Source organism: Salmo salar, chromosome 05 (assembly GCF_965601325.2).
Source record: "Salmo salar chromosome 05, fSalSal1, whole genome shotgun sequence".
Lineage (NCBI taxonomy): Eukaryota > Metazoa > Chordata > Actinopteri > Salmoniformes > Salmonidae > Salmo > Salmo salar.
This window is the reverse complement of record NC_138295.1, coordinates 28,055,450-28,076,950: the sequence shown is the minus strand read 5'-3', so window position 1 is coordinate 28,076,950 and position 21,501 is coordinate 28,055,450. Positions and strand designations below refer to the sequence as shown.

General features: G+C 42.2%; 1 protein-coding gene across 2 annotated transcripts in view; it reads right to left on the bottom strand.

Annotated features, from left to right (window-relative positions):
* Window positions 1–486: 486 nt before the first annotated feature.
* The window catches only part of LOC106604525 (platelet-derived growth factor C), a 65,855-nt gene continuing 44,840 nt past the window's right edge, over window positions 487–21,501 (bottom strand). The window contains exons 4-6 of one of the 2 annotated variants that reach the window (XM_014199212.3): window positions 2,877–3,036; window positions 2,414–2,631; window positions 487–1,985 (exon numbers count right to left, since the gene is read on the bottom strand). In XM_014199212.3, the coding sequence (XP_014054687.1) occupies window positions 1,872–1,985; window positions 2,414–2,631; window positions 2,877–3,036 (492 nt within the window). In that variant the 3' untranslated portion in view covers window positions 487–1,871. Of the gene's footprint in view, window positions 1,986–2,413; window positions 2,632–2,876; window positions 3,079–21,501 lie in introns of both variants that reach the window. The other variant, XM_014199211.3, reaches the window with a different exon arrangement.

The window sequence follows — 21,501 nt, the reverse complement described above, 5'->3', positions numbered from 1 at the left end:
CCTAACCAGCCCCATAAGGATATCGAATGTCAAACCAAGTTGACCATGGGCATTACGATGGGGTTGCGTACAGCTGCGCTCCAAATGTATGATTAATTGGGCGCTGTTAGCTGTCGGCATGTGTGCAGGATTGAAATAAACTCAACCCAAGGAAAACTGTTATGATAAAAAAAATTCCTGTCATCTCACAAATCTCAGTTTTGAATGAAACTGACTTTATGACCAACAATATTATTATATTTACACTTTAATCAATTTTGACACTAGAATACATGTTTGAGTGATATCGATGCCACATAGGCCGTTATCAAAACGAGAAGTTGCTTTTTAGGAGCAGTTGCTCTTTAATGGTCATGCCTTTCCAATTTGTTTAATGAATGTGGAGAGAGGTGATCTTAATTGTTTTGTTATAGAGTGGCAATAAAATACACACAATGATCCAATCATCCGTTACCTTAGCCATTCCGCCATTAAACAACAACCGTGAATGAAATAGTTTGTTTATTTTCCAACCTCATTAATTGAGGAACATGAGTAGGGTTCCTAGATGACTGCTGCATAAAACAGCTATTTACACTGATATCTGATAGTGGTGTGTTGACACTTTGTCCATGAAGTGTATACGGTGTCACAACAGACCTACTGATAGAGCCATATACAGTGCATGCCTATGACCATCATCTTATTCTGTTAGACGACTTTGATGTGTAGCCATCTGCCACCAAATGTAATTCCCTCAGTCAAAATTCCCTAATGATACCAATCAGACCATTCCAATATCAATGAAAAACAGAAGCTTTATCTTGTGAGACCAAAGGAAAGTCCTTATATTGCAGGGGGCTATGTCAAAATACAAGTACCTATCTCCAGTAAAACACTGACTGATTTATTTCTACCGTCAGATACAACAACATACATCCTAAAAAGTCATGTTAAATACTTTGGTAGAGAAGAGAACACACCCATATGACATGGACAGACATAGAAATTAATAATATTGAAGAACAACACTCAACTACTGTACAAATGAATGAGAAACTACAGTTAATTTCAGCATACAAAACAGCATATTGGGCATTAAATTCCCTTTCATTGAACAAATAAATATCTAATATCCACGAATCTATTCTTCCACTCACTAATTGGGGTTATATGAAGTTCTAAAGCAAGCAGATTTTTACACCTTTGCTGAGATGCTATGTACGTTGAAATGCATCTTGGTCTAAGTGTGCAACTATCTCCTCACTGAATACAAGTATCTTTGGTAGAAAAATATGACAGTACAGAAGAACCATGAAAATGAAACATTTACACATAACAGTTTGCACCAGTATGACAGTTCAACATTATTACCACTATTTCACTCCAGAGATCTAATCAGTGGGAAAATGGGGAAAAGAAGTGGGGAATCACTGATAAACAGTGATCCTTTATGGGATTATAAAGTAGCAGAGGAATTGGCCTGAAGGCAGCTCACTTATATACAGAAAGGTACTTGAATGAAGAGGAGCCCAATTTCTCAGATACTCCCTGGCCACGTGTTGAATTTTCACAAGACCCCTTAAAGGTATTTCGCACAAAAAAAAAAGCACAAAAAAATCTCAGAAGCAAAGGGAGAGAGAACCTTCAGAGATTAAAGAATGATTAAGATTGGTCCATCATTCCAGTGCAGTCTATCCATCTCCTGTCTCTTCAATGCACTCAAAGTCAACTATAGGTCCTCCACAGCGGCCAGATCCATCCACAAATGAAGTAGTTCCAGTCAGTTTTTAACCTCGTCCAATTAACAAGAGAACGAGGATTGGCTGGGAGACGCGTGCAGTTTCAAGTGTCTCCTGGGATGCCGGTGGCTCCAGTACACAGGTTTGAGATCAGTCCCAGTCATCTTTGCACACACAGGCACACTCCTCGTGGTGTTCCAGGGGCACATCGGTCATGGACTTCTGCAGGCCTCGGCCCCCGCTTCGGTGCTTCAGCAGGAGAACCTACAGAGGGCGGTGAACCAGAGAGCAGATTGAGAGTTGCCCTCCACCAAAAACAACATCAAACACATTTACACATCATATGCTTCAATTAGCTACATGACAGAAATGTCTCCATGATAGGCTACATTTGTTATACATCAATGACACATTTCAACCACCAAATAACAGGATGTAATTTAGCTTGGGTTTATTATGCTTATCTTTCTGAAAAATTATGAACTTCTTGTAAAAGTAGCACATAATATTACCAGGTAGGTACTTTTAAAGACCCTTGTCTAGAAATGCAAACTTTTGATAACTTTCCCAAAATGTCCAGGTTTTCCAGAAATCATGGTTGGAAGATTCCTGGATTTCCAGTGTATTCCCTCCTGATTCCAGGGATATTCAAACCTCTGAACTTCGCAACGCTACGTATGCCACATCTTTACCTCATGGTACTTGTTGACTACCCGGGTGGGCACACACTGGCAGTCGAAGCAGCGGTGCGAGCAGCAGGCACAGTTACCCCCGCAGCGCTTCACCAGGAGGCAGCTAGGCCAGAAGATGGCGTCCGTCCTCTTGAGCTCCTCCCTCAGGGAGACAGAGAAGTTGCGCGGCGTGCAGCTGTACAGTCTCACCTCTTCTCTCAACAAGTTGAGATCCACCCCTGTTCAAGAAATAGTTTAATCTCATCACGTCAGCCTAAAATTATTAAACACATTGTACTACATTCCAAAGAAGGGGCATCAATTGCTAAGCTGACGTTAAATTGCCATTTACAGAATGGTAAAACTGTCTTGAAAAAGTTTACATTTCTTTGCTCAACTGCATCTGTTTTTCCCTCCCTCTCAACATGACAGACTTTTCTTCCACTGTAATTCCTATCACTACAACCCCAGCTGTCAGCCATACCTCTGGATTTCTTGTTGTGGAGGAATGACTTTCCCAGGATGTGCCAAGTGGGCTTGTACAGGTCTTCCATGTCCTGCTGCCATCTCTCGGGCTCCAGATACTTCATGACCTCCTCCACGGTGCTGAGGCCAGCCACGGCCTCAGACAACGCATCTGAGCTCTGCGGAGATGGAGCTGGAGTTACCTCGGGCTTCAATACACTCTAAAGTAAACCGGCACAAGGGAAGATGGGGGGGGGGGGATGTTGTTAGACTTCAGCCTCATGGCCTAACTGAATGAAGCATAATTTAATGGATTATTTTAGAGAGCCCCATACAATAACAGCAATAGGGCTCTGTTTAAAAGTAATGCACAATATAGGGAATAGGGTGCCATTTGGGAACTAGCATGGTTTCTGCTCACTCTGTCTGACATGTCAGCTTGCTGGTAGCTTTATGTGGCGATACTGACCTAATCCTGTGTGATTGACAAGTTGAATGCATCACTGACGCCAGCAAGCGAGCACTGATAATATTGACACTTCAGCACTGAAAGTGTAACTTTATTTGGTGCATTAATTACTAATGATATCAAACTCTCTATATTGTCACAGTGTATGAAAAGCTTTGACAAAGCACATTTGCATTATGTTACTTATATCTAATAACCTACATGACAAACAGTAAATAGAAAGAAATCTTGAGCTGAGTCATAAAATGAGAAACAGGGATTTGATTTGACAGCGTAAAGAGATACTGGATTGGCATTGTCACACTGAATAATGGCAACAATACAGGAATGTCTGTTCTGATTCACTGACAACATAATACATTCTGATATTACAGTCAGTACTCACTTTGGTGCTGCCACTGCATGATACGATTAGAGGAAGGCTACAGAGTTAAGCAACATGATACGATTAGAGGAAGGCTACAGAGTTAAGCAACATGATACGATTAGAGGAAGGCTACAGAGTTAAGCAACATGATACGATTAGAGGAAGGCTACAGAGTTAAGCAACATGATACGATTAGAGGAAGGCTACAGAGTTAAGCAACATGATACGATTAGAGGAAGGCTACAGAGTTAAGCAACATGATACGATTAGAGGAAGGCTACAGAGTTAAGCAACATGATACGATTAGAGGAAGGCTACAGAGTTAAGCAACATGATACGATTAGAGGAAGGCTACAGAGTTAAGCAACATGATACGATTAGAGGAAGGCTACAGAGTTAAGCAACATGATACGATTAGAGGAAGGCTACAGAGTTAAGCAACATGATACGATTAGAGGAAGGCTACAGAGTTAAGCAACATGATACGATTAGAGGAAGGCTACAGAGTTAAGCAACATGATACGATTAGAGGAAGGCTACAGAGTTAAGCAACATAATACGATTAGAGGAAGGCTACAGAGTTAAGCAACATGATACGATTAGAGGAAGGCTACAGAGTTAAGCAACATGATACGATTAGAGGAAGGCTACAGAGTTAAGCAACATGATACGATTAGAGGAAGGCTACAGAGTTAAGCAACATGATACGATTAGAGGAAGGCTACAGAGTTAAGCAACATGATACGATTAGAGGAAGGCTACAGAGTTAAGCAACATGATACGATTAGAGGAAGGCTACAGAGTTAAGCAACATGATACGATTAGAGGAAGGCTACAGAGTTAAGCAACATAATACGATTAGAGGAAGGCTACAGAGTTAAGCAACATGATACGATTAGAGGAAGGCTACAGAGTTAAGCAACATGGCTGAGTCAGAGGTCGGAAAATGTTGTTTATGCAAATGCAGTGATGATATAAGACCGTAACTACCAATTGGATACCACGAAATTAGGGAGAAAAAGGGGTAAAATGTAAAAAAATATATACATACAGTGGCAAGAAAAAGTATGTGAACCCTTTGGAATTACCTGGACTTCTGCATAAATTGGTCATAAAATTTGATCTGATCTTCATCTAAGTCACAACAACACAGTCTGCTTAACCTAATAACACACAAACAATGATGTGTTTTCATGTCTTTATTGAACACATCATGTAAACATTCACAGTGCAGGGTGGAAAAAGTATGTGAACCCTTAATAACTAGTTGACCCTCCTTTGATGTATTGGGCCACTACACTCTGTAGCGCCTTACGGTCAGATACCGAGCAGTTGCCATATCAGGCGGTGATGCAACAGGTCAGGATGCTCTCAATGAAGCAGCTGTGTAACTGTTTGAGGATCAGGGGACCCATGCCAAATCATTTCAGTCTCCTGAGCGGGAAAAGGTGTTGTCGTGCCCTCTTCACGACTGTCTTGGTTTGTTTGGACCATAATAGTTTATTGGTGATGTGGACACCAAAGAACTTAAAACTCTCGACCCGCTCCACTTCAGCCCCATCGATATAAATGGGGGCCTGTTCAGACCTTATTTTCCTGTAGTCCAAGGCACTGCTTTCTACAAGAAATAACAGTGGAGATTTTTGCTTGCTATTTGAATCCTCTTACTGTTGCCTGGACTTGGCACTGGGTATGAGTGTGGAATGGAAACCATTAACAGCTTGTGAATGTTGACGGTGCTACAGTCCTCCAATTAACGGCACTCCATAGGCACGGCCTCATAAGTGGCAGTCAAGCACTCCTTCAGAGACAGATGAAATGCAGTGAATAAAGCTTTGGGAAGGAGCTGAGAGGCCCGACTAAAGGCATTGGGGAACAAAGCACTTAAAAGGGCCAGCGTAACTTTTGACAGGCATGAATTCTCAGAAAATGTTAAACTGCTATCGAGAATCTGGTCGTCGGGTAACTTTAGTTTTTCCTCAGAAGTTTGAAGTGTTCAGGTGTTGCAGAAGCTGTCATCTATTATGGGATGGTAGATAGGGCAGCAAAGAAGATTCTTTCCAAATATACAGTACCAGTCAAAAGTTTGGACACACTTACTCATTCAAGGATTTTTCTTTATTTTCTTTACTATTTTCTACATTGTAGAATAATAGTGAAGAAATCAAAACTATGAAATAACACATATGGAATCATGTAGTTACCAAAAAAGTGTTAAATATAATCTAAATATATTTTATTTTTGAGATTCGTCAAAGTAGCCACACTTTGCCTTGATGACAGCTTTGCACACTCTTGGCATTCTCTCAACAAGCTTCACCTGGAAAGCATTTCCAACAGTCTTGAAGGAGTTCCCACATATGCTGAGCACTTGTTGGCTACTTTTCCTTCATTCTACAGTCCAACTCATCCCAAACTATCTCAATTGGGTTGAGGTTGGGTGATTGTGGAGGCCAGGTCATCTGATGCAGCACTCCATCACTCTCCTTATTGGTCAAATAGCCCTTAAACTGCATGGAGGTGTGTCGTGTCCTGTTGAAAAACTAATGATAGTCCCACTAAGCCCAAACCAGATGGGATGGCAAATTGTTGTAGAATGCTGTGGTAGACATGCTGGTTAAGTGTGACTTGAGTTCTAAGTATATCACTGACAGTGTCACCAGCAAAGCACCATCACACCTCCACCTCCATGCTTCACGGTGGAAACTACACATTGCGGAGATCATTCGTTCACCTACTCTGCATCTCATAAAGACACAGCGGTTGGAACCAAAAATCTCTAATTTGGATTCATCAGACTAAAGGACAGATTTCCTCCAGTCTAATGTCCATTGCTTGTGTTTCTTGGCCCAAGCAAGTCTCTTCTTATTATTGGTGTCCTTTAGTAGTGGTTTCTTTTAGCAATTCACCCATTAATGCCTGATTCACACAGTCTCCTCAGATCAATTGATGTTGAGATGTGTCTGTTACTTGAACTCTGTGATGCATTTATTTGGGCTGCAATTTCTAAGGCTGGTAACTCTGGGTCTTCCTTTCCTGTGGCGGTCCTCATGAGAATCAGTTTCATCATAGCGCTTAATGGCTTTTGCGACAGCACTTGGAGAAACGTTCAACGTTCTTGACATTTTCCAGATTGACTGACCTTCATGTCTTAACCTGTTAGGGCTAGGGGGCAGTATTGACACGGCTGGTTAAAAAACATACCCGATTTAATCTGGTTACCACTCCTACCCAGTAACTAGAATATGCATATACTTATTACATATGGATAGAAAACACCCTAAAGTTTCTAAAACTGTTTGAATGGTGTCTGTGAGTATAACAGAACTCAAATGGCAGGTCAAAACCTGAGAGATTCCTTTACAGGAAGTGGCCTGTCTGACCATTTCTTGAACTTCTTTTCCATCTCTATCTTTTACTAAGGATCTCTGCTCTAACGTGACACTTTCTACGTCGTCCATAGGCGCTCAGAGCCCGGGAAAAAACAGAATGTCGTCATCCCAGCCCCAGGCTGAAACACATTATCGCCTTTCTCAAGTGGCCGATCAAGGGACTCTGGGCTTAGGCGCATGACCCGACCACCCCCGCCTTTGTGATTTTTTCCTCTGTTTGGCGAAAAGGAGATCCCCTGTCGCAATATTATCGCTTTTCTACGAGAAACATGGCGTAACAATTGATTTTAAACAGCGGTTGACATGCTTCGAAGTACGGTAATGGAATATTTCGATTTTTTTTGTCACGAATTGCGCAATGCGCGCGACCCTTCTTTACCATTTCGGATAGTGTCTGGAACGCACGAACAAAATGCCGCTATTCGGATATAACGATGGATTATCGTTATCGCATCTCTGCATGTCTGTCAGACATATCAGTGTGGATGACGGATCACCAGCTCAAGCTGAACCTCGGCAAGACGGAGCTGCTCTTCCTCCCGGGGAAGGACTGCCCCTTCCATGATCTCGCCATCACGGTTGACAACTCCCTTGTGTCCTCCTCCCAGAGTGCTAAGAACCTTGGCGTGATCCTGGACAACACCCTGTCGTTCTCCACTAACATCAAGGCGGTGACCCGATCCTGTAGGTTCATGCTCTACAACATTCGCAGAGTACGACCCTGCCTCACACAGGAAGCGGCGCAGGTCCTAATCCAGGCACTTGTCATCTCCCGTCTGGATTACTGCAACTCGCTGTTGGCTGGGCTCCCTGCCTGTGCCATTAAACCCCTACAACTCATCCAGAACGCCGCAGCCCGTCTGGTGTTCAACCTTCCCAAGTTCTCTCACGTTACCCCGCTCCTCCTCTCCCTCCACTGACTTCCAGTTGAAGCTCGCATCCGCTACAAGACCATGGTGATTGCCTACGGAGCTGTGAAGGGAACGGCACCTCCATACCTTCAGGCTCTGATCAGGCCCTACACCCAAACAAGGGCACTGCGTTCATCCACCACTGGCCTGCTGGCCCCCCTACCTCTGAGGAAGCACAGTTCCCGCTCAGCCCAGTCAAAACTGTTCGCTGCTCTGGCACCCCAATGGTGGAACAAGCTCCCTCACGACGCCAGGACAGCGGAGTCAATCACCACCTTCCGGAGACACCTGAAACCCCACCTCTTTAAGGAATACCTAGGATAGGATAAAGTAATCCTTCTAACCCCCCCCTCCCCCCTTAAAAGATTTAGATGCACTATTGTAAAGTGGTTGTTCCACTGGATATCATAAGGTGAATGCACCATTTTGTAAGTCGCTCTGGATAAGAGCGTCTGCTAAATGACTTAAATGTAATGTAATGTAATGATTATTTTGGACCAAACCAACATTTGTTATTGAAGTAGCAGTCCTGGGAGTGCATTCTGACGAAGACAACAAAAGGTAATCAAACTTTTATAATAGTAAATATGATTATGGTGAGTGCTAAACTTGCCGGATGTCTAAATAGCTAGCCCGTGATGCCTGGGCTATGTACTTAGAATATTGCAAAATGTGCTTTCACCAAAAAGCTATTTTAAAATCGGACATAGCGAGTGCATAGAGGAGTTCTGTATCTATAATTCTTAAAATAATTGTTATGTTTTTTGTGAACGTTTATCGTGAGTAATTTAGTAAATTCACCAGAAGTTTGCGGGGGGTATGCTAGTTCTGAACGTCACATGCTAATGTAAAAAGCTGTTTTTTGATATAAATATGAACTTGATTGAACAAAACATGCATGTATTGTATAACATAATGTCCTAGGGTTGTCATCTGATGAAGATCATCAAAGGTGAGTGCTGCATTTAGCTGTCTTCTGGGTTTTGGTGACATTATATGCTAGCTTGAAAAATGGGTGTCTGATTATTTCTGGCTTGGTACTCTGCTGACATAATCTAATGTTTTGCTTTCGTTGTAAAGCCTTTTTGAAATCGGACAGTGTGGTTAGATTAACGAGAGTCTTGTCTTTAAATAGCTGTAAAATAGTCATATGTTTGAAAATTGAAGTAATAGGATTTTTAAGGTTTTGAAAATCGCGCCACAGGCTTCAAGTGGCTGTTACGTAGGTGGGACGAATTCGTCCCGCCTAGCCCATAGAGGTTAAAGTAATGATGGACTGTTGTTTCTCTTTTCTTATTTGAACTGTTTTTGCCATAATAAGGACTTGGTCTTTTACCAAATAGGGCTATCTTCTGTGTAACACCCCTACCTTGTCACATCACAAGTGATTGGTTCAAATGCATTTAAAAGTTATTTTGTGGAATTTTTTTCCTTCTTTTAACAAGGCACACCTGTTAATTTAAATGCATTCCAGGTGGCTACCTCATGAAGCTGGTTGAGAGAATGCCAAGAGTTTGCAAAGCTCTCATCAAGGCAAAGGGCGGCGACTCAGAAGAATCTCAAACAAATCAAAATATATTTTATATTTAACACTTTTTTGGTTACTACATGATTCCATATGTGTTATTTCATAGTTGTGATGTCTTCACTACTGTTCTACAATGTAGAAATAAAGAAAACAAATAGCACAGATAGAGAAAAACACTTGAATTAGTAGGTGTGTCCAATCTTTTGACTGGTACTGTAAATGTGGTGAAACTTGTCAGTGGTGGAACAATGCCCAGATCGGCCCAAAAGTGAAAGTCTGATTAATTTATTTTTCTGTTTCCTATATTTGGAACTCTAACAGCACCACCAGACAACACAATTGTATTTGTATTAAAAATCAAAACAATCTAAATACATGTGATGGAACGGAGTCAAAGACTACTTTTGTGTTTTCAGACAATTATTTACATGGTTATCAAAATGTGCAAGTCATCAACTCGCCTCCCTTTGACATAGCTAAGCTATGACCTCTCCTTAGCAACCCTGCAAATATTTTGCCTCATAACTGCAGTTAACATGTTCACATTCTAACTCTTTTCTTGTGTTGCCTGATACTTAGTCTTTTATCTTAGCCACAACTTCATCGGGTAAGAATTCATCTCAAGAGATATAAAACCCAGACAGAGAATAGAATCTATTGTATTCTGCAGCCATCACTTAAAGGTGTTTCAAATTGGTTGCAGGCTGTGTCCATCTTTTAGAAGGAAACTAGCTTAACAGGCAGACGAGGGACAGCAACTCCTGCCAGAAACGACAGAGGAATTGACGATGTGAAGAGTGAGAAGTGAGCTGAACTAGACATCTGAGGTATGTGCTGTACATGCACATGTATTATGTCAGGAGGCACTGAAGAATGTCTGACAGGACTTTATGAATCCAGGACAATGTATCCATCAAAAACCTTGAAGCGCAATCTCACTGAGCAAGCTATTGTCACTTTCTTGCAGGATTGCATATTGTGGAGGAATGTGATCAGCTCTAATGCTGGGAAATATTGTACAAATATTGCATAAATAAGTGGAAATATTGTTACAGAATATTACATACATACACACACTACATGACCAAAAGTATGTGGACACATGCTCGTCGAACATCTCATTCCAAAATCATGAGCATTAATATGGAGTATGTCACCCCTTTGCTGATTTAACAGCCTCCACTTTTCTGGGAAGGCTTTTCACTAGTCGTTGGAACATTGCTGTGGAAACTTGCTTCCATTCAGCAACAAGAGCATTAGTGAGGTTGGGCACTGATGTTGGGCGATTAGGCCTGGCTCGCACTTGGCATTCCAATTCATCCTAAAAGGTATTCGATTGGGTTGAGGTCTGGTCTATGTGCAGGCCAGTCAAGTTCTTCCACACCGATCTCGACAAACCATTTCTGTACCTCGCTTTGTGCACGGGGGCATTGTCATGCTGAAACAGTAAAGGGCCTTCCCCAAACTGTTGCCACACAGTTGGAAGCACAGAATCGTCCAGAATGTCATTGTATGCTGTAGCGTTACGATTTCCCTTCACTGGAACTAAGGGGCCTAGTCCGAACCATGAAAAACATCTCCAGACCTTTATTCCTCCTCCACCAAACTTTTACAGTTGGCAATGTGCATTTGGGCAGGTATCGCTCTCCTGACATCCGCCAAACCCAGATTCGTCCGTCGGACTGCCAGATGGAGAAGCACAATTCATCAATCCAGAGAACGCATTTCCACTGCTCCAGAGTCCAATGGTGGTGAGTTTTACACCACTCCAGCCGACGCTTGGCATTGCACATGGTGATCTTAGGCATGCCATGGAAACCCATTTCATGAAGCTCCCGATGAACAGTTCTTGTGCTGACGTTGCTTCCAGAGACATTTTGGAACTCGGTAGTGAGAGAGTTGCAACCGAGGACAGACGATTTTTACGTGCTATGCACTTCAGCACTCGGCGGTCCCATTCTGTTTGCTTGTGTGGCCTACCGCCTCACGTCTGAGCCTTTGTTGCTCCAAGGCATTTCCACTTCACAATAACAGCACTTACAGTTGCCCGGGGCAGCTCGAGCAGGGCATACATTTGACAAACTAACTTGTCGGAAAGGCGGTGTCCTATGACGGTGCCACGTTGAAAATCACTGAGCTCTTCAGTAAAGCCATTCTACTGCCAATGTTTGTCTACGGAGATCGATTTTATACACGTGTGTGGCTGAAATAGCTGAATCCACTAATTTGAACGGGTGTCCACATACTTTTTTATATATAGTGTATTACATAAACTTGCCGGACAGTTTATTAGGTACAGCCATCTATAGTAGTACCGGGTCGGACCCCCCTTTGCCACCAAAACAGCCTAAATTCTTCAGGACATTCTACACAAGATGTCGGAAACGTTCTTCCACAGGAATGTTGCTCCATGCTGAGGCAATGGCATCACGCAGCTGCTGCAGACTGGATGACGGTACATTCTTGCTGAAAACATGTTTAGTACACTCAGTGTATATCTGACATGGTCCATGTGTGTGAGGTGCATACCTTGTTTCAAAGTAGATTTGTTTAAGACTACCAAGAAACACTCTGGGTGACCCTGATCTAGCCCACTGCAGTAAAAGTTACCTTTCTGTGCCATCGACCACACTGCAATTGAGGTTGGAATAAAAATAGGTTCTTAGTCTCTTGGGAACCCTGCATGGCATTGCCAGTCATATCCTTTCACTAGTCTCTCAAGGGCTTTATTGGCATGGGAAACATATGTTTACAGTGCCAAAGCAAGTGAAATAGATAAAACAAAAGTGCCAAAGCAAGTGAAATAGTTAACAAAAGTGAAATAAACAATAAAACATTTACAGTAAACATTGCACTCACAAAAGTTCCAAAGGAATAGAGACATTTCAAATGTCATATTATGGCTATATACAGTGTTGTAACGATGTGCAAATAGTTAAAGTACAAAATGGAAAATTAAAAAACATAATTATGGGTTGTATTTACAATGGTGTTTGTTCTTCACTGGTTGTCCTTTTCTTGTGGCATATCAGGTCACACATCTTGCTGCTGTGATGGCACACTGTGGTATTTTACCCAATAGATATGGGAATTTATCAACATTTGATTTGTTTTAAAATTCTTTGTGGGTCTGTGTAATCTGAGGGAAATATGTGTCTCGAATATAGTCATACATTTGGCAGGTGGTTAGGAAGTGCGCTCAGTTTCCACTTCATTTTTTGTAGGCAGTTTGCACATAGACGGTTTTCTCTTGAGAGCCAGGTCTGCCTACGGCGGCCTTTCTTAATAGCAAGGCTATGCTCACTGAGTCTGTACATAGTCAAGCTTTACTTAATTTTGTTCGGTCACATTGTTCAGGTATTCTGTCACTGTGTATTCTCTGTTTAGGGCCAAATAGCATTCTAGTTTGCAGTGTTTTTTTGTTAATTATTTCCAATGTGTCAAGTAATACTTTTTTAGTTCTCTAATGATTTGGTTGGGTCTAATTGTGTTGCTGTCCTGGTGCTCTGTAGCGTCTCTCGCTCTCTCAAATGGAATTTCATGACTACTCGTTGTCTCACAGTAAGTGTGAAGTCACAATGGACCTCAGTCCCGTAAAGAACAGGCCAACTTACTGGAGTGTAAAAAACGGACTCTAACCCAAAATCCCGCTATGCCCTCCGATGAACCATCAAACAGGCAAAGTGTCAAAATAGAACTAAGATCGAATCGTACTACACCGGCTCTGAGGCCCGTCGGATGTGGCAGGGCTTGCAAACCATTACAGACTACAAAAGGAAGCACAGTCGAGAGCTGCCCAGTGACACGAGCCTACCAGATGAGCTAAACTACTGCAATACTTGTTTCGAGGTTTATAACACTGAAACATGCATGAGAGCATCGGCTGTTCCGGAAGACTGTGTGATCACGCTCTCTGCAGCCGATGTGAGTAAGACCTTTAAACAGGTCAAGATTCACAAGGCCGCAGGGCCAGACGGATTACCAGGACGTGTACTGCGAGCATGCGCTGACCAACTGGCAAGTGTCTTCACTGACATTTTAAACCTCTCCCTGTCCGAGTCTGTAATACCAACATTTTTAAGCAAACCACCATAGTGACTGTGCCCAAGAACACTAAGGTAACCTGCCTAAATGACTACTGACCCGTAGCCATGAAGTGCTTTGAAAGGCATGGCTCACATCAACACCATTATCCCAGAAACCCTAGACCCACTCCAATTTGCATACCGCACCAACAGATCCACAGATGATGCAATCTCTATTGCACTCCACACTGCCCTTTCCCACCTGGACAAAAGGAACACCTATGTAAGAATGCTATTCATTGACTACAGCTCAGCGTTCAACACCATAGTGCCCTCAAAGCTCATCACTAAGCTAAGGACCCTGAGACTAAACACCTCCTTCTGCAACTGGATCCTGGACTTCCTGACGGGCCGCCCCCAGGTGGTAAGTGTAGGTAACAACACATCCGCCACGCTGATCCTCAACACAGGGGCCCCTCAGGGGTGCGTGCTCAGTCCACTCCTGTACTCCCTGTTCACTCATGACTGCAAGGCCAGGCACGACTCCAACACCATCATTAAATTTGCTGATGACACAACAGTGGTAGGCCTGATCACCGACAATGATGAGATAGCCTATAGGGAGGAGGTCAGAGACCTGACTGTGTTGTGCAAGGACAACAACCTCTCCCTCAAGGTGATCAAGACAAAGGAGATGATTGTGGACTACAGGGAAAAGAGGACCAAGCACGCCCCCATTCTCATCGGCGGGGCTGTAGTGAAGCAGGTTGAGAGCTTCAAGTTCCTTGGTGTTTACATCACCAACAAACTAACATAGTCCAAGCACACCAAGACAGTCGTGAAGAGGGCACAACAAAACCTATTCCCCCTCAGGAGACTGAAAAGATTTGGCATGGGTCCTTAGATCTTCAAAAGGTTCTACAGCTGCACCATCGAGAGCATCCTGACGGGTTGTATCACTGCCTGGTATGGCCACTGCTCGGCCTCTGACTGCAAGGCACTACAGAGGGTAGTGAGTACGGCCCAGTATATCACCGGGGCCAAGCTTCCTGCCATCCAGGACCTCTACACCAGGCGGTGTCAGAGGAAGGCCCTAAAATTTGTCAACGACACCCTAGTCATAGACTGTTCTCTCTGCTACCACATGGCAAGCTGTACCGGAGCGCCAAGTCTACGCCCAAGAGGCTTCTAAAACAGCTTCTACCCCCAAGCTATAAAGCTCCTGAACATCTAATCAAATGGCTACCCAGATGATTTGCACCCCCCCTCCCCCTGTTGACCTGTTTAAAGGACTTTATCACGTCGGCTGCAGAGAGAGAGAGTGTGATCACACAGTCTTCTCCCCCCTCTGACGGTTTCACCACCATTCTGGTAGTTGTGGACAGATTTTCTAAATCATGCCGGTTTATTCCTCTCTCTGGTCTCCCTACCTCTCTCTAGGTCGCTGAGGCACTGTTCCAGTAGGTCTTCCGGCATGTTCCATTTATTATTTAAATTCCCACCTGTACTTGCTTCCCAACTCCCAGCGTCCACGTTATAGCTATGGTTGACATGCTGGTTAAGTGTGCCTTCTAAATAAATCACAGTGTCACCAGCAAAGCACCCCCACACCATCACACCTCCTCCTCTATGCTTCACGGAGGGAACCACACATGCGGAGATCATCCGTTCATCTACTCTGCGTCTCACAAAGACACGGCGGTTGGAACCAAAAATCTCGAATTTGGACTCATCAGACCAAAGGACATATTTCCACCGGTCTAATGTCCATTGCTTGTGTTTCTTGGCCCAAGCAAGTCTCTTCTTTTTATTGATGTCTGTTAGTAGTGGTTTCTTTGCAGCAATTCAACCATGAAGGTCTGATTCACGCAGTCTCATCTGAACAGTTGATGTTGAGATGTGTCTGTTACTTACACTCTGTGAAGCATTTATTTGGGCTGCAATCTGAGGTGCAATGAACTTAACCTCTGCAATAGAAGTAACTCTGGGTCTTCCTTTCCTGTGGTCGGTCCTCATGAGAGACAGATTCATCATAGCGCTTGATGGTTTTTGCAACTGCACTTGAAGAAACTTTCCAAGATCTTGAAATGCTCCGGATTAACTGACCTTCATGTCTTAAAGTAATGATGGTCTGTCGTTTCTCTTTTCTTATTTGAGCTGTTCTTGCCATAATATCGACTTGTTCTTTTACCAAATAGGGCTATCTTGTGTATTCCATCCCTACTTAATAACACAACAGAAAGAATTCCACAAATTTACTTTTAACAAGTCACACCTGTTAATTGAAACGCATTCCAGGTGACTACCTCATGAAGCTGGTTGAGAGAATGCCAAGAGTGTGCAAAGCTGTCATCAAGGCAAAGTGTGGCTACTTTGAATAATCTCAAATATAAAATATATTTTGATTTATTTAACACTTCTTTGGTTACTACATGATTCCATACATGTTATTTCATAGTTTTGATGTCTTCGCTATTATTCTACAATGTAGAAAATATTACAAATAAAGAAAAACCCTGGAATGAGTAGGTGTGTCCAAACTTTTGACTGGTACTGTAAATCAAAACTATAATTCGGCCACTCAGGAACATTCACTGTCTTCTTGGTTAGCAACTCCAGTATCGATTTGGCTTTGTGTTGTAGGTTATTGTTCTGCTGAAAGGTGATTTCATCTCCATGTCCTGTGGAAAGCAGACTAAACCAGGTTTTCCCTCTTGGATTTTGCCTGTGCTTAGCTCTTAGTTTCTCCTTTATCCTAAAAAATTCCCCAGTCCTTAACGATTACAAACATACCCATAACATCATGCAGCGACCACTATGCTTGAAAATATGTATTTGCCCCAAACGTAACACTTTGTATTCAGGACAAAAAGTTAACTGCTTTGCCACAAGTCAAGGGGTGTGAATACGTTCTGAAGGCACTGTATGTATGCATGCAGGTTCAATATACATGACATATGTATGTGTTCGGCATGCTGTACATATCTTCCTACTACTGTATATATTTAGTTTATAAACCAACTGTCAACTCCCCTCTATCCCAAGCTGCTGTTCAAACAAATGCAAATATGAAAGTGCTTCCCAGAAATCCACTATCTGCAGTTGATTCAATCCAAGTCTAGTGTAAAGAATTCAAATCCCAGACATTCACCTGAGAAACCTCCACACCCAGCAGTTGCTTTGCATTACAGAGGTACAGTATGTATCCTATCTAAATGGCTTCATCTCAGTCTACCACAGATCCCCCCAATCATCAACAACTAAAAGCAGCAGTGACATGGAGAAAACAGCATGGTGGCAGAATTGTAGGTTCCACACATACTCTCCGCCTATTGGACATTATATATAGCCCCTCACGATCCAGCCATGCCTCTTGATGTGCACTGTACGCCGGAGACTAAGCCAAAACACACCTCCTTCCCTTCCACTAGAATAACAGAACAGTTCTACCATAGAGCAAAAACAAATGGACAAATTGTAGACCTTAGGACAGATCAACATTGCTTTTGGGAATCACTGTTTGAGGCAAAAATCATACAGCAAACTGCATTCTTACAAGGTTATGGATTCAGAGGTTTGGAGTGCCAGTGTAGTAAATGGTTTAATAAGGTAATTAGTATTTACTCATTCTGATTAGGACTGATGAAGACTACAGAAAAGTTCACCTGGGGTTCAGAAGAGAAACTGCTGTTTTAGCCAATAAAATACTACTAGATCTCAGATCCTTGTTTGATTGACTGTAGGCCAACGTTCAGATGATCTGTGGTTTGTGAATAAAACATACAGCTAGAGCAGAAGAAAGCTGTCCTCATCTACTCTCCCCACATGACTTTCACATACATAAATAAATGCATTCATGATCCACCTTAGAACTTGTGCAGTGCTTGGATGGGAGACTAAGCAAAGCAAGTTGATATTGGTGTGCAGTGGATTTGGTGGAGGACCTATTCTGTATGGATTGACAGGAGTCACTGGGGACATTATTCTGTAAAAAGATGCATTCAAATCAGTAAAGTCCTTATTCTCTGTAAATCTATCTGCTTTATAACTCTCTCTCCTGAAGATAAAGGAGAGAAACTATACAAAAATCAAGTCCCATCTGGTGTTTCTAACAACATCAATATGGTGCTATATGGAAGGATGATTAAACACCAAAGCTGCTCGTTCTTTTTAGCATGAACTGAAAAAGATGAACAATGCCTTTGTTCCACGGGAGACAATGAAACTCGTTTAGCAGAGATTGAACGGTCCGGGCATGCACAAATGCTTAGTAAACACCTCAGGGAAATAAATAATGTTCTGAGCAGGGTATCACACATCAAAGAGAAACATATCTATTAAATCATTTCTGGAGGATATGCATCAGAAATTACCTTCCAGTAATCGTTGATGTGTAAAGTGAGATGGGATATTGGAGCGGAAATCACGGCAGCACCAATCCAGTTGTCAATGCCACAAATGTTTTTCAATGCCCAAAATTGCGTAGTATCACCAAAGGTCCACTCTCAAAAAAACCTTGTGAGATTTATGATTCGGGAGGATCATTATGTTCTCAAAGGCATTGAGTATGTTTACATGCACACTAATAATTCGATATTAAACTGATTATGGCAATCGGCTGTGTTGGGCTCTCGAGTGGCGCAGCGGTCTAAAGCACTGCATCTCAGTGCTAGAGGCAGACAGACACCCTGGTTCGAATCCAGGCTGTATCACAACCGGACGTGATTGGGAGCCCCATAGGGCGGCGCACAATGGGCCCAGCATTGGCCGGTGTAGGCCGTCATTGTAAATAAGAATTTGTTCTTGACTGACTTGCCTAGTTAAATAAAAGGTTACATGGCAAAAGTCATGTAAACACCTTACTCTGCTTATCTTAAATCGGCGTAAGGTCAAAATCGAAGTAACCATACACAGATTAAAAACACATGGTTTTCTGAGCAGTCTTTCGAATTATTAGGACATGTAAAAACCTTAAATCGGCGTTCCAGCTGTGAATTTGATCTGCACATGTGCTAGCACCGGCCGAGTGTGTCTCCTTCTTTAGCATGAGTGAAGTGTGCTCGGAACAACTGAATGTATGCGTCTTATAAAGTTTGTATGTTAAAACTACTTCTATGTCCAAAATAACATGATCACTGTGGTAGAAGGTCTATTTTGATTGCCGATTTTCTGCATTTATCAGAGTTCCATCAGGTAGCCTGATTTCAGATGTGTCCATGTAAACAGGATTTTTAGGGAAATCGTTCTTCTTGCAAAGCATGTAAACGTTTTAATCTAACTATTATATTCATCTGACTAGCCACAATAATCACATTATTGAGTGCATGTACAGTTGAAGTCGGAAGTTTACATACACCTTAGCCAAATACATTTAAACTCAGTTTTTTCACAATTCCTGACATTTAATACTAGTAAAAATCCCTGAATTAGGTCAGTTAGGATCACCACTTTATTTTAAGAATGTGAAATGTCAGAATAATAGTAGAGAGAATGATTTATTTCAGCTTTTATTTCTTTCATCACATTCCCAGTGGGTCAGAAGTGTATATACACTCAATTAGTATTTGGTAGCATTGCCTTTAAATTGTTTAACTTGGGTCAAACATTTCAGTTAGCCTTCCACAAGCTTCCCACAATAAGTTGGGTGAAGTTTGGCCCATTCCTCCTTCCTCCTGAGCTGGTGTAATTGAGTCAGGTTTGTAGGCCTCCTTGCTCGCACACACTTTTTCAGTTCTGCCCACAAATTTTGTGGTCAGGGCTTTGTGATGGCCACTCCAATACCTTGACTTTGTTGTCCTTAAGCCATTTTGCCACAACTTTGGAAGTATGATTGGGGTCATTGTCCATTTGGAAGACCCATTTGCGACCAAGCTTTAACTTCCTGACTGATGTCTTGAGATGTTGCTTCAATATATCCACAAAATTTCCCACCTCATGATGCCATCTATTTTGTGAAGTGCACCAGTCCCTCCTGCAGCAAAGCAACCCCACAGCATGATGCTGCCACCCCCGTGCTTCACTGTTGGGATGGGGTTCTTCGGCTTGCAAGCCTCCCCTTTTTCCTCCAAACATAACGATGGTCATTATGGCCAAACAGTTCTATTTTTGTTTCATCAGACCAGAGGACATTTCTCCAAAAAGTACAATCTTTGTCCCCATGTGCAGTTGCAAACTGTAGTCTGGCTTTTGTATGGCAGTTTTAAAGCAGTGGCTTCTTCCTTACTGAGCGGCTTTTCAGGTTATGCCAATATAGGACTCGTTTTACTATGGATATAGATACTTTTGTACCTGTTTCCTCCAGCATCTTCACAAGGTCCTTTGCTGTTGTTCTGGGACTGATTTGCACTTTTCGCCACCAAAGTACGTTCATCTCTAGGAGACAGAGCGCGTCTTCTTCCTGAGCGGTATGATGGCTGCGTGGTCACATGGTGTTTATACTTGCATACTATTGTTTGTACAGATGAACGTGGTACCTTCAGGCATTTAGAAATTGCTCCCAAGGAAGAACCAGGCTTGTAGAGGTCTCCAATGTTTTTTCTGAGGTCTTGGCTGATTTCTTTTGATTCTCCCATGATGTGAAGCAAAGAGGCACTGAGTTTGAAGGTAGGCCTTGAAATACATCCACAGGTACACTGCCAAATGACTCAAATGATGTCAATTAGCCTATCAGAAGCTTCTAAAGCCATGACATAATTTTCAAGCTGTTTAAAGGCACAGTCAGCTTAGTGTATGTGAACTTCTGACCCACTGGAATTGTGATACAGTGAATTATGCACAAAATAGATGTCCTAACCGACTTGCCAAAACTATAGTTTGTTAACAAGAAATTTGTGGACTGGTTGAAAAACAAGTTTTAATAACTCCAACCTAAGTGTATGTAAACTTCCGACTTCAACTGTACATTCTCACTTATTATCTCATAACTCGTTGTCAGATTAAAAAATGTTGGTGCTGGGAACGGGCTTCCAAAGGTCACGCATAGATTACCTCTTCAGAGATTGATATGTCATTTCCTGTTGTCATGACCATCCTCGTCTCAACAGCCCTATATACTGTAAATGCACCCCTCGCTCCTTTCACAGGTACTGTGATGTGTTGTCACAGCTATATTTCTGAGGATCACTCTTCAAAGCCAATTATCTACCTCTACAGTGGTTGGAGTGGTTGAAAAACGAGTTTTAATGACTCCAACCTAAGTGTATGTAAACTTCCGACTTCAACTGTAACCGTATTCAGTGATAGGAAAACATATTTGGAAAATTCAGCCCGACTAAACAGTCTTGGCCAAGGGAGGGAGCATGGCTTGTAAAGGGTCTCATGTCACTGGATAGGATGTTTTTAATGACTTCTGAAATGTTCTGATCTAATGACACTTTGAGTCATTGAACAATCCAAATGGATCACCTTTAAACTGGAACATGGCTGAAGTTGGTGACATCAGTTTTACTCACATTCAGTGCTATCTGGAATCTAAAAGGGTTCTTCCTGGAACCAAAAAGGTTTTTACCTGGAACCAAAAAAGGACTCTCCTATTGGGACAGCCAAATAACCCTTTTGTAAACATTTTTTCTAAGAGTGTATGTGCAAAATTAGGGTTAACTATGATCGGCCCAGCATACTATTAGTCTTGACTGATATCATTAAAGCATAATGAACACAAACGGCTTTCTCTGTACTGTCTCCTATTGCAGAAAATGGGTTACAAGTTATTACACAACCAAATGAATGTCAATTATTATAATGTTTAGGGCAAATTGCATGAAAGGCAATTTGCATGAAAGGTATTAAGACAGGTCAGGCCTTTGTTTATGTGTATGCATGTGTGGGTGAGTCCCTTCAGTTAAGCATATTGGCCTGCAGATTTCATCTAATGAATATAACTGATTGTACACACTATACGGTGTAGAATAAGAACTCACCTCCACATTTGACCATGTTTATGGTTTGAAAGT